This window comes from Globicephala melas, chromosome 9 (assembly GCF_963455315.2).
Source record: "Globicephala melas chromosome 9, mGloMel1.2, whole genome shotgun sequence".
NCBI lineage: Eukaryota > Metazoa > Chordata > Mammalia > Artiodactyla > Delphinidae > Globicephala > Globicephala melas.
This window is the reverse complement of record NC_083322.1, coordinates 98638477-98652502: the sequence shown is the minus strand read 5'-3', so window position 1 is coordinate 98652502 and position 14026 is coordinate 98638477. Positions and strand designations below refer to the sequence as shown.

General features: G+C 48.6%; 2 protein-coding genes across 5 annotated transcripts in view; one reads left to right on the top strand and one right to left on the bottom strand.

The window, feature by feature from the left end:
- LANCL2 (LanC like glutathione S-transferase 2) overlaps positions 1–2916 on the top strand; it is an 82479-nt gene extending 79563 nt beyond the window's left edge. The window contains exons 10-11 of the mRNA XM_030871300.3: positions 1588–1771; positions 2698–2916. The gene's annotated coding sequence lies outside the window, so the exon portion shown is untranslated. The remainder of the gene's footprint in view (positions 1–1587; positions 1772–2697) is intronic.
- Positions 1–14026, bottom strand: part of VOPP1 (VOPP1 WW domain binding protein) — a 92532-nt gene that overhangs the window by 13852 nt on the left and 64654 nt on the right. For all 4 annotated transcript variants that reach the window (XR_009565176.1, XR_009565175.1, XM_030871305.2 and 1 more), the window contains exons 3-4: positions 7892–7969; positions 2779–2915 (exon numbers count right to left, since the gene is read on the bottom strand). Coding sequence is in view for 2 of the 4 variants with exons in the window: in XM_030871305.2 (XP_030727165.1) it covers positions 2779–2915; positions 7892–7969 (215 nt within the window). In the remaining 2 variants the exon portion in view is untranslated. The remainder of the gene's footprint in view (positions 1–2778; positions 2916–7891; positions 7970–14026) is intronic.

Here is a 14026-nt window from a genome sequence, read left to right as displayed (position 1 = left end):
ACTTTATTTAAAATTTACTTTATTGAAGTACAGTTGATATACAACGTTGTGTTAATTTCTGCTGTACAGCAAAGTGACATATATATATATATTCTTTTTTATATTCTTTTCCATTATGGTTTATTACAGGATATTGAATATAGTTCCCTGTGCTATACAGCAGGATCTTGTTGTTTATCCATTCTATACATAATAGTTTGCATCTGGAAATCCCAAACGCCCACTCCATCCCTCTCCCACCCCTTTCCCCCTTGGAAACCACAAGTCTGTTCTTTATGGCTGTGAGCCTGTTTCTGTTTTGTAGAGAAGTTCACTTGTGTCATATTTTAGAGTCTACATGTAAGTGATATCATATGGTATTTGTCTTTCTCTTTCTGACTTACTTCACTTAATATGATAAGTCCATCCATGTTGCTGCAAATGGCATCATTTCATTCTTTTTATGGCTGAGTAATATTCCTTTGTGTATATATACCACATCTTCCTTAGCCATTTATCTGTCGATGGACATTAGGTTGCTTCCATGTCTTGCCTATTGCAAATACTGCTGCTGTGAACATAGGGGTGCATGTATCTTTTCCAATTAAAGTTTTTTCTGGACCTATATTAGCAATATCATTTACTTTTATTGCCTTTCACCAAGCACTAACTTTTAGATCTGCAAATCGATTTTTCTTTTTCCTGTAATTAATTTTTATTTTTTATTATGTACTTCTTACTGCTTTCTGTGAGTTTATTAATTTCTGAACCTCTTTCAAGGAGAGGTCAGCTAATTCACTTTCTTATTTTAAACTTGTAACAAAGAATAAGGCTATGAATTTACCTTTAAATGTCAGTTCACTTACATTGCATATGTTTTGTATTAATTTTTCATTGATACGTCATTCACTGAGCCTGCGCGTCTGGAGCCTGTGCTCCGCAACAGGAGAGGCCACAACAGCGAGAGGCCCACGTACTGCAAAAAAAAAAAAAGAAAGAAAGAAAAGAGGCCGCTGTGTGCAGGCAGCTCCGCTCCCGGGCCCCAGCCCAGGCCTGACGCTGTGGGCCAAGCACACACGGCATCTTGCATCTGTGGCCACACAGGCCACTAAAAATCCGTGTCATGAAGACAGAAGGAAAAGGAAATTCATTAGTCTTTTACCCATGTCTCTCATCTACTGTCTGCTTCTTGAAAAAAAAAAAAAATCAAAGGACTGACAACTCAGACTAAGCCAGATAAAATCTAGGTTTGGCCTCCCATTTTAACTGAAAATTTTCACTTTGCCCTATGCTGGAGCATAGATTTGAAGCTGTTCAAATCTTTCCAAATATGAAAGAATAAAAATCCACTTATGCATGAAAAGTGGTACTAACCCTGAGAGAAAGTTTAAGCTACAGCAACCTCAGAACTGTTGTGGAAAACACATATTCAGATTTTTAGCAACGTTTTAAAAAATAATAAAAGAAAACCCGGCGGAGTGTTTGGTGGAATAAAACTATAAAACACAGACCAGCACATGCCCATCTCTGCATCTCTGTGTCTAAAGGGCAGATGAGAGAGAGCCCTTCCCACGCTCAATCCCCCAACTTCTTTCTTTTCTCTTTGAGGTGTGACTGACATACAGAAAGGTGAACATATGTAACGTCTACAACTTGATGAGTTTCGAAATACATATACACCGTGAAGCCGTCACCACAGTATATGCCATAAACCTGTCCATCACCTCCAAGCATTTCCTGCTGCCCTCTGAATTTGTGATGACACAACATAAGACCTCCACTCAGCAAAGGCGTGAGTATACGACACAGCGTTACTAACTATAGGTCCCACGCTGTCCAGCAGATCTTAGGACTTATCTTACAGAACCGGAACTCTGTAAAAACTGGAACAGAACTCTAGATGTCCGACTGTCTCCCTGTGGCGTGTGATGAATAGAGGGAACCCACCCACACTCTGGAGGTGGGAAGCCTGACGGGGCAGGTGGCACGCAGGGGAGCCACGCAGCCACTGGCCCACCACACGGGCCCAAAGACAGGAGCTCAAGGAGCAGTGCCTCCCCAGCCCTGCAGAGTCCCTGGCGCCCCCTGCCCCCAAAGGGAAGGGAAACATCTCACATGTAATTTCAAAACAAGGAACGGGCTCCTGTCCCGAGGGAAACTTGAATTCACCCACCACAGTATGTCTGAGGTTTAGGTAGTTAAAGCAGCGTTTTATAAGAATTAGGAAACCACGAATTCTTTTTGACCCTGGGGTACCACTCTGGGTAATGTTCCCTAAATAGGCCAAATGTAACTTGTGCAGACATGTCTATAGCAGCACAATTAATAAGTACTCACAATACTCATAAACGCACAGCAAACGCTTATTGAATGAACGAATGAAAAGCAAAACAAAAGAAAACAAATGATCAGCAAGGACAGACTATCTAAGCAAATCACCGTTTAGTAACACGATTAATATTTAGTCCAGAAGCATTAAGAATATCATGGACAGTACAGTTTCTACATAAAAATTTACACATGAAATAATTTTTAGGAAAAAAGAGCAAATAATGTGCTGCATAAACATGCATAAAAGATGCACCAATAATTAGGTAAGAATAAGAGGTGACAGACATACAACACAGCAGACATTGCACTTATTACCAGCACAGATGCACAGTAAGGTTGATCATCAGAACTTAAATGAATAAGCATGGCCTGAATTTTTTCTTCCAGCATATTCCGTGGCAGAGAACATGCTTACAGAGAACATGTAAACTGAAAGGAGGAGAGACAAGGACAGAGGGCTTGGCTGACCTGGAGTGGGGTTCGGGGGCTGCCTGGTGTAGGACACGTTGAACGCCGGCTCCTCGATCAGCGGCGGGGGGTACATGCGCCTCCGGATGAAGAAGCCGGCTCCACAGCAGAAGAGCACGCCCATCATCAGGAGGAACCTGGGCGAGAGCACAGGGTGAGGCCCCAGGCAGAGGCCCGGGCAGACGGCAGGCCTCCCTGGCTGGTCCTCCCCGACCACCTTCCCCCGGGACAGGCCCGGTGGAGCACACCAGGGAGACAGCTGGCTTGCAGAGCTCTGGGTGCCCCTGGATGGAGGCCACTCGTGCTGAGAAGCTCTCGAAGTGAGCTTTCTGCTTCAAAAGCTCCAAATGGCTGTTGGCTTCAAAGGGCTGGTGCAATTACCTTCCTGACCTCAACTCGATATTTTAGTCAAAACGGGAGATGCCTTTTCAATCCAGTTTGAACACTACTGCTGGTCTTCACTGTCTATTTCCCTCATTTTTCTTTACTGTCAAAGCAAGAAGAGTAAGCACGTGATCCTTTCTAGCAGTTTTCTCTCCGTTATTATATGAACATCCATAAAAAAAATTTTTTTAAGTGCCCTTCCTAGAGCACTTATTAATTATAGAGAAACTATAGGAATAGAGAAAACACTCACAATCAATAAACAGGCTGTTTTTAAATCTCTAGGTTCTAAGTATGGCTGAACCTTCTACCATGACCCTACAGTCTAATGGACACAGAGCGGACGGCTAAGGATCGGACCTTTGTCCAAATCATCTAAGAATTCTCAGATGTATCACTGGCATTCAATAAATAATGAATGACTCTTCCCACCTCACATTTGCACTACACCTGTTTTTCTAGAAACAGGGGGAGTCATTCTGAGAAGGGCCGAGTTGTCTGTTCCACACAGACATAACTGAGAAACTTGCCCATCTCTAAACTGATATGACGATGGGACTCACAGAACCTTCCAGAACCTCACTCAACACGCACGCACACTCTTGTGAAGGATGCACACACAGCAGAGCTGGCCATGTCATGGTCTAAAGGCACCTGTCCACACACAAATGAAATTTAAGAAAAGAGGAGACAATAAAGCCTTCAAGAATAATTAACATAATGTTAAGGGTTAAATTAAGTCCATTAGTCAGTCAGTAAGCGTTTACCGGACAACCCTGGAGCACTGAACACGAACAAAGATCAGGGGCACCAGACAGGAAATGATTCAGGAAAAGGACTGAAATTGTGGCTTTCTGATCTCTCGTCTAATTCAGTATTCATTCAACAAAAATTCTGTTAAACACCTGCCATGCTCCCAGCACCAGTCTGTGCATTCCAGGGCGTAAGACAGGTGGGGTCTCCCCCTCACTGAACTTGAGTTCTCATAGAGGAGGGGGACAGTAAACAACAAATTAACAAAAGTGTTTATTTACAGCTCTGATAGCGCTAAGAAAAGCAAGGATACAACATAGGTTCGGGGTGGGAGCGGCGGGTAAAACATGCATAACACACAATTGTGTTCATCATTTCAAGGGTACAGTTCAATGCAACAAGAGGGTTAACAAGGGCATCTGTCAGAGCGAGGAAGCTTCTTTTCCTTCAGAGCGACATCTGAGCTGAGTCTGAATGATGGAAAGAAAGAGACAAATTGAAGGGAAGGGAAGGAGCTTCCTTTCTGGGTGGAAAGAACAGCACAGGTGCTCCCACAGGAAAAGCTGGGTGGGTGAGAGACCCAGAGAGGACAGCTGTGAGCTGCAGATGGGGAGGGGGTCAGAGGGGCGCGGTCTTGGGGAGCTAGAGGAATCCAAGGTGTGCAAAACAAGGCCCTCTCCGAAGTCAGATGCTGGAAGCCCAAGGGGACAGCTTCATCTGGACGCCATGATAATCTTACGTTCAACCCCGGGTCCAACTCTAAACACCTGGGCAGAAAGGTAAGGCACAGGGAGGCTAAATGCACGTGAGGGTTTCCCTTCTCAGTAACGCTACTGCTCGCTCCCAAGGGACCAGGCTCTCTGGATCAGAAATGCAGAAGCCATACGAGGTCTCGGTCTCTTCCACGAGACAAGCCAAAATGTCGGTCACACCGTCAAATGGAATACATATTTTTTCCTAGACACATAAAAGTGATACACACCTCACACCGTGGGCTGCTGGCGAGCACACAGGTGCAAGCTAATAAGAACAAAGTCACGTGGCAGGAGACCAACTCCCGGCTTGGCGGGCAATCATCAGACTCAGTCCTTACTGAAGCAGTAGTGTGAGAGAAAATAACAAGGGTGCAGGGGAATGAGCTTCTGGTAGCAGCGAGAGGAAGCAGGGTGGCCGTGAGGGAAGGCGTGCCACGGTGTGAAAGCAGCTCTTGGAAGTGCTGTGAGTTACAGGACGATTGTTTCCTAGACATTCTCTTCCACTGCTGAGCGGGTCTGGGGAGCTTCCCTGGGATCAAGAGAGGAAGTATGTGCCTTTTCTGTCATCAAAAGTAATCTGGTTTCTTCAATTCAATTTGTTTTTCCAGTCCCTTCCTGCCTCCCCGCCGCAGCACTTGGAACAGCAGTTCTCAGCTCCCAGTGCAGGCCCCAGGCAGCAGCAGAGCCCCTGCAGATCCAGGGCCGGCCTGCCCCAGCCCCCAGCCCCGCGGCAGCCCTGGCAGCAGGGCTGCACTCACCTGCCAGGCTGCACTCTGTTGCAGTGCGCTCTCCAACTCTACACCTTTTCTGATCCTGGGGCTTTCATTTGACTATCCTGGTTAAAGATTACTTAAGATTTTAGAGCTGGCAGGGACTTCTGAAAGCATCCTCCTCCAAAACCTCTTGTGTTATGGTAAGGAGCCCAAATTCCTCCAGAGTCAAGTGGGACCAGCTTGGAGAGCCGCCCTCCTTCCGCGCGATGCCCAGCTCCATCCTGCCAACCTCCTGCCCGCCCTGCAAACCTGCCCCCACACCAGCTGCCCATCACCCCCTCACCAGGGGCATGCCTACGTCCCTGCCTGTGCAATGTGCTGGGCCCTTTGCAGGGAAGGCCCTCCCTGAGTGCAGTGTGCTGGGCCCTTCGCAGGGAAGGCCCTCCCTGAGTGCGATGTGCTGGGCCCTTTGCAGGGAAGGCCCTCCCTGAGTGCAGTGTGCTGGGCCCTTCGCAGGGAAGGCCCCTCTCTGAGGCCCGGTCAGAAGCTGTGCAGCTCTCCCCAACGTCTGTGGCATCAGAGGCTGCACGCTTCGTTTCCAGAACACTGGTTTAAAACTCTCCATGTGTCTAGACATCTGTCTGTTTCAGGAGCCCGGCTGCCGTGGGGCCTTCCCCATACCAGATACATAACTGAGAGAAGGAACCCATGGAGCGGAAACCCTGTGTCCTCTGACTTCAGCTGGGGCACCTCAGGCTTGCATCTCAAGGTGCTCTCTGGCTGTATCCCCAGTTTAGAAGCTGCTATCTGGTATCAGAATCTCAACTCAAAGAACTCAACCAAACCTTCTGGTATCTGGCACCCCGACCTTGGAGACCTGCCCTCCTTCCACGGCTCTCATGAGGTGCCTCTGTGTAGGGACCCACTGGCTCGCCGAGGTGCCCTGACCCTGACAAGTGACGCCGGCCGACAGCTCAGAAGCACCGGCTACCAGCTCAGGAAACGAACGCTTCCAGGGAAGGTCGACAGAAGCTGCTCTAGCAGCCAGGCCCTCAGAGCTCTCCTGGACTTTCCATTTTTCCTTCTTTCTAATCACGTGATGTCTAAACTTTGACACGTTTTCTCATTTTTTAGGAGCATTTCCACAATCTCATCATCATTCGCCTGGTGTTTCAGGCCAACCAGAAGCACGGCTGATCCCTTTCGGGACCCTCGACCACAAGGCCCCGGGGAGGCAAGTTCTGAGGGGGCGCGTGTGTGAAGCCAGGCAAAGCTCTGAAATGCCCCCTCCCCCGGCCCTCCTCACCCCAGCTTTGGCACCAGTCCCTTCCACCTTGATAGGTACACAGAGGTGTTCACATGTGGAAAATCTCAGGGTAAAAAAGTTCTCCTTCTACTATAGAGTTTGAGGCACTAGCAACTAGGAGGTGGGGAGGAGCCAACACCAGCGTGGCACTGTTCAGGGCCCGACGTGACAGGTGAGTCCAGCCCCCAAATGGCCAAAGGCCCATCAAGGAGGTGGTGATGGTGAGAACGAGAAGAGGGTCTCCTATTAAAGAAAACGTGGCAGGTGGAGTACCCACTTCCTGCTGACTTCCCTAATCAAACATTAGGAACAGCCGTCAGGAGGCAAAGGCAAAAAATCTCACCAGAAATTCAGGTGTCTGCCGCCACATGCTCAGGAAAGGCCTTAAAGTCTTTAGACGTCAGGAATGTCAGAATCTGAAACCCATGAAGAAGCTTAAACCTTAAAGCTGGGTCCTAATCCCTCACGGGGTTTGCCTCGAAGACTGTACCTCTGCAGTGGTGCAGAGGAGAGCGCGGCAGGCACAGGAAATGCCCTTTTGGTTTTAGGCAAATCCTTTCCCACACATACTCTGCCATCTCTGTCATCTGAAGCCTACCTCTCATCTACAGAGTCAGATGAATCTTCAGGCAAACCTCCAAACAGGCATCCTCTGAGGGTGGCCACTCACGGGAGGTTCCTGTCAGCTTTACTCCCTCATTCTCTCCCAAGGTCCAATCTTACAGACTCCAGACAGCTCTTCCAACTTCCCCCGGTTGAGCTGGAAGATGGGCAAGGATGCGGGCTGTCTGTCTGGAACGTCAGGACTCAGCTGACACAATGCGAATACGGAAGATTTCCAGGCAGTGGAAACGTTATAACGAGATGGGCCGATTCTCTGATTAACACAACTGGCCTCAGCTCCCTTTCAGAAATCGGTGGAGGAGCCGCTGAAGGACCAGCTTCTGTACAGTCCAGCTTCCGAAAGAGTAAGTCTGCTTTCTGAGCCACAAGTCTGTGGAAATGGGGACGAGCTTTCTCCAAACTCCGTGAGCAGAAGTGCTTGACATGAAGCCAGCCCCAACGTACCTGCTTTCTTGAGGCCACCCAGAGACCACGTCCTCAGGGGAAGGTGACGTCACCTTGGCTGTGACAAACTGACCGGGCAGAGCCCTGGGGGAGGGCAGGGGGAGCAGCTGAGACCAGGAAGAGTCGTGACCTACCAAAAATACCAGAGCCTCTGGATGGAGAGGGCCCGCACACAGCACCTGGAACCACAGCAGTCCTCGTAGGGGCGGCATCTGCGGGAGAGAGGACACAGGCCGTCAGCACCCTGCGGAAGAAGGGCCAGACCAGTCGGGAGGTCCAGGCAGACTTCAGTGCAAAGGACAGAACTGCCACCACTGCACTTTAGGAAACTAGCGGAGCTGTGGTAGTCCAAACGGGTGGCCCAAACGGAAGGCGCTGAGAGGGACAGTGTCATGCAAAGCACCTGTCTGCTCCATATCCTGTGGGCAGAATCACAGTGGTTTCCTTCCAGGGAGGCCCCTGTAACTGGATGACCAAACACCTGCATGAAACCAGAGGGGAGCATCAGAGCGCTGTAGACCCTGCTCAGCGCTGACCCCCGTCAGAAGATGGGACTCTGTACCGACAAGGCCAGCGAGGTCAAGGGAAGAGGTTACGAAGTCAGACAAGTCAGGTGGTTGAGTCCTGGTCTTGCCACTTGCCAGCTGCAGGACTTCTAGCAAGTTATTCAACCGCTGTGAGCCTCAGTTTCCCCATAAGCAAAAGGGGTGGGTGGGCAGGAGCTCCTTACAGCGCTGTTTTAAGTCTGAAGGCCAGCATCCTCGTGTGAAGTGCTGACAAGGGCCAGGGCTGCTCACACCTGTCCTGCCCCCGCGATGCTGACACTCACAGCGCTCAGCACCCTCCCTCCCCCAGAAGATCCCTGAGAAAGGCCCTCGCCCTCCGAGGGCAGGTCCAGAGCAGGTCAGGGTCCAGGCTCCAAGCGGTTATTTTGGCCTCCTTCAATATTCCCACTCTTCTCCAGCCCCGCCTTCTTTATGAAAAGAGAGGAGCTGTGAAAACGTCTGCACTTTGGTTTTCACAGAGACACTTTCACTAAAGCAATATCAGTCCAAGGGGCAGTGGACTGGGTGTGTGCGAGGGTGGGCAAGGCTGTTTCTCAATCGTATTAAATGATCACAGAATTGTGATCTAGGTTCCTGGCAATTTTTTTCTTTTAAAAACAAAAAAGTAGTTGGGAGAAATGCACAATTTGATCCAAGACCTTGGACACAATTTGTAGGTAATTCCAGTACAAATTGACTTGTTTTATGTAGAAAAATATGTAGAAAATAGCTCCCTATAAAACATTAGTTAAGGGTTTCCCTGGTGGCGCAGTGGTTGAGAGTCCGCCTGCCGATGCAGGGGACGCGGGTTCGTGCCCCGGTCCGGGAAGATCCCACATGCCGCGGAGCAGCTAGGCCCGTGAGCCATGGCCGCTGACCCTGCGCGTCCGGAGCCTGTGCTCCGCAACGGGAGAGGCCACAGCAGTGAGAGGCCCGCGTACCGCAAAAAAAAAAAAAAAAAAAAAAATGAGGAAGGAAGGAAAGGAGGGAGGGAGAGGGAGAAAGAAGGAAAGGAAAAGGAAAAGAAAAGAGATGGAAGGCTTCTCTGGTGGCGCAGTGGTTAAGAATCTGTCTGCCAATTCAGGGGACACAGGTTCCAGCCCTGGTCCAGAAAAATCCCACATGCCGTGGAGCAACTAAGCCCACGCGCCACAACTACTGAACCTGCGCTCTAGAGCCCGCGCGCCTGGAGCCCGTGCTCCGCAACAAGAGAAGCCACGCACCGCAACGAAGAGCAGCCCCCGCTTGCCACAACTAGAGAGAGCCCGTGCACAGCAACGAAGACCCAATGCAGCCGAAAATAAATAAACTAAATAAATAAAAATTTAAAAGAACTTTTAAAAAGAAAGAGCTGGATGCGATACCCCTCTCCCTACAACCTGAGAATATGACTGCTACAGCATGCCTTCCATATTTTCATTCAAATCAATTATAAAATAGTGATGATGGAGCCAATGGTCAATTCCATTAAAGACCTTCCTTCCATGGTGGTATTTTACTAATCGTACTTTTATAGGTACAGCTATTACACCAGCCACAAATCTACCTAACTGGCCTGTTTGTTTAGACCAGACTTTCTATCTTATCAGCTGAAATACGGAGTGAGTTGCTATTAAATGTCTTCATGCAACTCGGGCACACTGTCAAGTCACAGATCTCCCCGTCTCACGGTCCCATCGAAAAAATGAGCCCAACCTCACAGGACGTTAACAGGCAAACCCAAATTAGTTCCAAATGATCACAAAAGGCCCCTTTAATAATCTGTTTTAGATGATTCTCCTGAAGCCTTCATGTAGGTTCCCTACCACCCTGCGCTGGGTGATGAGCCCACTCTTCATCTTTCGCACGTGCGCTGTTAAAATCTCACCCCAGCAGGCTGCTTGTTTCCTTAGTATACTGACATCCTGGGAATTCCCGCCTCTTCCCTCCTTAAACTAGGTCTCTGCGATCTTCGTGACATTTCGGGTTTCCCACTAATTCCCCGAAGCTCTCTTCCCGTTCAGATGGGTATCAATGTGTCACAGCCATCTCTTTCCAAATATTGAGTCTATCATCCTAAAATATACTGCTCACCACCAATTCTACCTTCCTATAACAAGCTTTTAAAATATTATTTAATGTTTCAATATTTATTTATTTTTAGCCTTATTATGGCCTAACATGGAGACCATCTCTCCAGCTTTTCCTTAAGGGCCCAAACCTGCCATGGGAAAGTTCTCCATTTGAACGAAGTAGCAGAACCCTCCACCTGTGGGCGTATAACAGGAAAGGAGGCAGCCCAGGAGGAACCTCTGCAGCTTCAGGTGGTCACTCTGTGATGAGCACTCTGGAAAGCAGTGGTTCTCGACCCTGGCTCACCTCCCAATTACTGGGCAGCTTTAAGACACGCCTCTGCCTGTGGGTTGGTAATCGCTCCTCAGGTGAGTCTAGGACACAGCCGGGACGGAGAACCACCCGCTTGTCGGTGTTTCCTCTCGGGGCACCCGGCAGGAACATAGCAGGGGAGGAGACGCTGTTTTGGCTTTCCTGATTGTTTTTTTTTTAAAAAACAGTTCTACTGAAGTATAATTGATATACAAACAACTGTACGTATTTAATAGGTACAATATGTTGAGTTTGGACCCACACAAATCCGTGACACCATCATCACACAAGAGGTAATAGACATATTCTCATAAGTTTCAATATTGAATATCTGTAAGAAAAAGTCATTTCAGAAGAACTTTCGGGCTTCCCTGGTGGTGCAGTGGTTAAGAATCCGCCTGCCAGTGCAGGGGACACGGGTTCAAGCCCTGGTCCGGGAAGATTCCACATGCCACGGAGCAACTAAGCCCATATGCCACAACTACCGAGCCTGCACTCTAGAGCCCGTGAGCCACATCTACTGAGCCCACGTGCCACAACTACTGAAGGCCATGCGCCTAGAGCCCTGCTCCGCAACAAGAGAAGCCACTGCAATGAGAAGCCCACGCACCACAACGAAGAGTAGCCCCCGCTCACCACAACTAGAGAAAGCCCGCGCGCAGCCACAAAGACCCAACGCAGCCAAAAATAAATATATTAAATAAATAAAAATTTTTTAAAAAAAGAACTTTCATCTCTCCAATCACAGGTTTTAGACCTTATACGTGTCTGGCTGTCAAGTCAAAAACTTCACAGATCTGAGGATGAACTGACGGTTCTTTCTGTCAATCTCAGCTGACAATTCATATGTCAGAATATTTTCCTTCCAGTCTGACTTGATCTCCCTGACAGGCGGGGATGTGCCCGTCTGTGGAAACAGATGGTTAGAGTTTGATGACCTTTTAACACTCCATGGCAAAGTCACACATCTATGGGCTCTAAAGAAGGGACCACAGTGGCTCTGATGAGACCCGATCTTGAGCCTTTGGGGGTTGGGAGGACAGGTGCCCTGGGAGTCATTCCTCCAGAGACACATCTTTTACCAGAAAACATCTCAAACTGGAATAAACCAAAATTGCTTGTACTTAGGGTGGCTTATGGGATTTACACAGGGAAATTCCACTCTACTTCTTCCACGGAGGAAGTATTGTAAGTGCTTATTATAAGCCCTAAAATTAACAGACCGAATGGGTTAGAAAGTGCTCATTTCCTCGCCATTTTAACCCTTGAACAGCCGCTGCCTCCAAGCCCAGCTGCCCCCGGAGCTGAGTAAGCGGACAAGGAAAGATGGCCTAGACGCTTTCCCATGACTGCTGACCTTGGCCAGCTCCAGATTTTGAAACTCTGCCCTTGTGTTTCTGGGGTAGAGGTTTCTCCTCTTCCTCCTTTCAGTAAACTGCTGATCATTCAATATCAGTTCTATTCAACTCTAACCTGGAAAACAAGAAACTTATCCTTCTATAGCTTGGGTTGATTAACCCTCAGGTTAAAAAATAAATGCTGGTCAGTGAGGCAATACTGAACGTGAAAAACAGAAGTCCTCCTGTGATCTTATAGAATTGAAACCTGATACTAGGTTGCATTTCACTGAAATAACACAAGTAAGGCAAATATAAATGGCATGATGAGTGTGGCCATGAGCTCTGGAAAGCAGACAGACTCCAGTCCCCATTAGCTCAAAAGTCTAGAAACCTGGATTCAGGCTGACACCCGGCTGACTTTCTCAGCTTGACTTTTACTTGAGTTGGTTTCACTTTCCTTACCTGCTCAGAACTCTCAAATCTACATTCTGTCCGTGGACCCTCCGGAGCTGCAGAAGCAAAGCCCCACTGCCTGGATGCTCTGCAAGAACTTCAACTCACCGCCCCCCTCTCCCCCTTCTGCGAGACCCCTCGCTGAACCCGTTCTCTGCACCCTCTCTCACTGTCTGCCAAGCAGAGACCACTCTTCAGCCCCACACTGATGCTTCTGAGATACACTGGAGCCCACCGACCGGTCTCTCAGCCCATCTTCACTGAAAGAGACCCTCCACGCTGTGCCCTTACTACACAGCAACCTCCTTAGCTCCAGCCTCCACCTCCCAGCCCAGTGCTGTGCCAGCAGCCTTCTGAGAGGCCAAGCTGGTGCTCTTGCCTTGCTTTGTGCAGAAGGAAGTCTCAGCTCCTCAGAAGGACATTCAAGGCCCCTCTCCCTCCTTATTCATCTCAGCCCCTGCCGTAGGCAGGGCAGCCTACACTCCAGCCTTGTGCTGCCCCAAATACACTCTCACTAGAGCCTCTGAAACTGCTCGTCAGCCGTCAAAGATCAGCTCTGTGAGGTCTTTCTCAGCACCATCCCCTCGTCCTCCCCGCCAGGCCAGGATCCTCCCTTTGCTGGGTCTCCAGCTCTGACCACGTACAATATTTGTTCACCGTTAAAGGCATCTATAGATCCGCCACCAGACCATGAGCTCAAGAGCAATCCTATCTCATTCCTCTATGTATAGCCCAGGTGCCTACCATGGTTCCCGGCACATCATATGTGTCTGCCTTCAGCGGAAGTGATGTCGCAGCAGAAAGAGACTCCCTGGGATGAGACAACACATAACTAACAAAAACCCAGAGTACAAAGCGTCCTCTGATTATGGTGTTACACCCAGTGGTGCTGAGGATGGTCGAAAGCAGCCGCTCTCACACCCTGATGGCCGATTATATCATGACAACGTTTGGGAGACTAACAGCATTTATTAAAATATGAAACAAGCATAACCTTTGCTTCAGCAATTCTATTTCTGCAAATCCATTTCACGACAAAATAAGTTCTAGTACGTGTAGGAAGATGTTTAGTGAGTACGGGGGCATATCAGAATCCTTTCTCCAAACTCCGGGGACCAGATATGTGGAGACTGAGAACTGTCTGGATTCATGAATCATAAGATAGGTAACCACGTGCTACATAACACTACCAGCAGAAATCTGCACTGAAATACACAAAACGTCTGTTAAAGTTCTCAAACAAGAAGGCCGTTAGCCTGAGGGGGCTCTGACAGTTGTGTTGCCTTTGGAAGCAAACTGAAACCTAAGGCAGAGTGGATTCCCGTGAATGCCTCATGTTGGGAAGGAAACCAATGACCAACTGCCAACAGGACTTTCCCAGACTAGGCAAGCTCTTAAACTGTAGCCAATCAAATCACTTCCTTGTTTGATTCTCTATAAACACCTCGCCCCTGGCTTCTGGAGGTGGAATGCTCATCACTGCCCAATGTGAATTGATGTTTCCTCAGATAAACTCCTGAAAACTTTAATATGCCTCAGTAGCACATCCTACTAAATGGAATTCTAA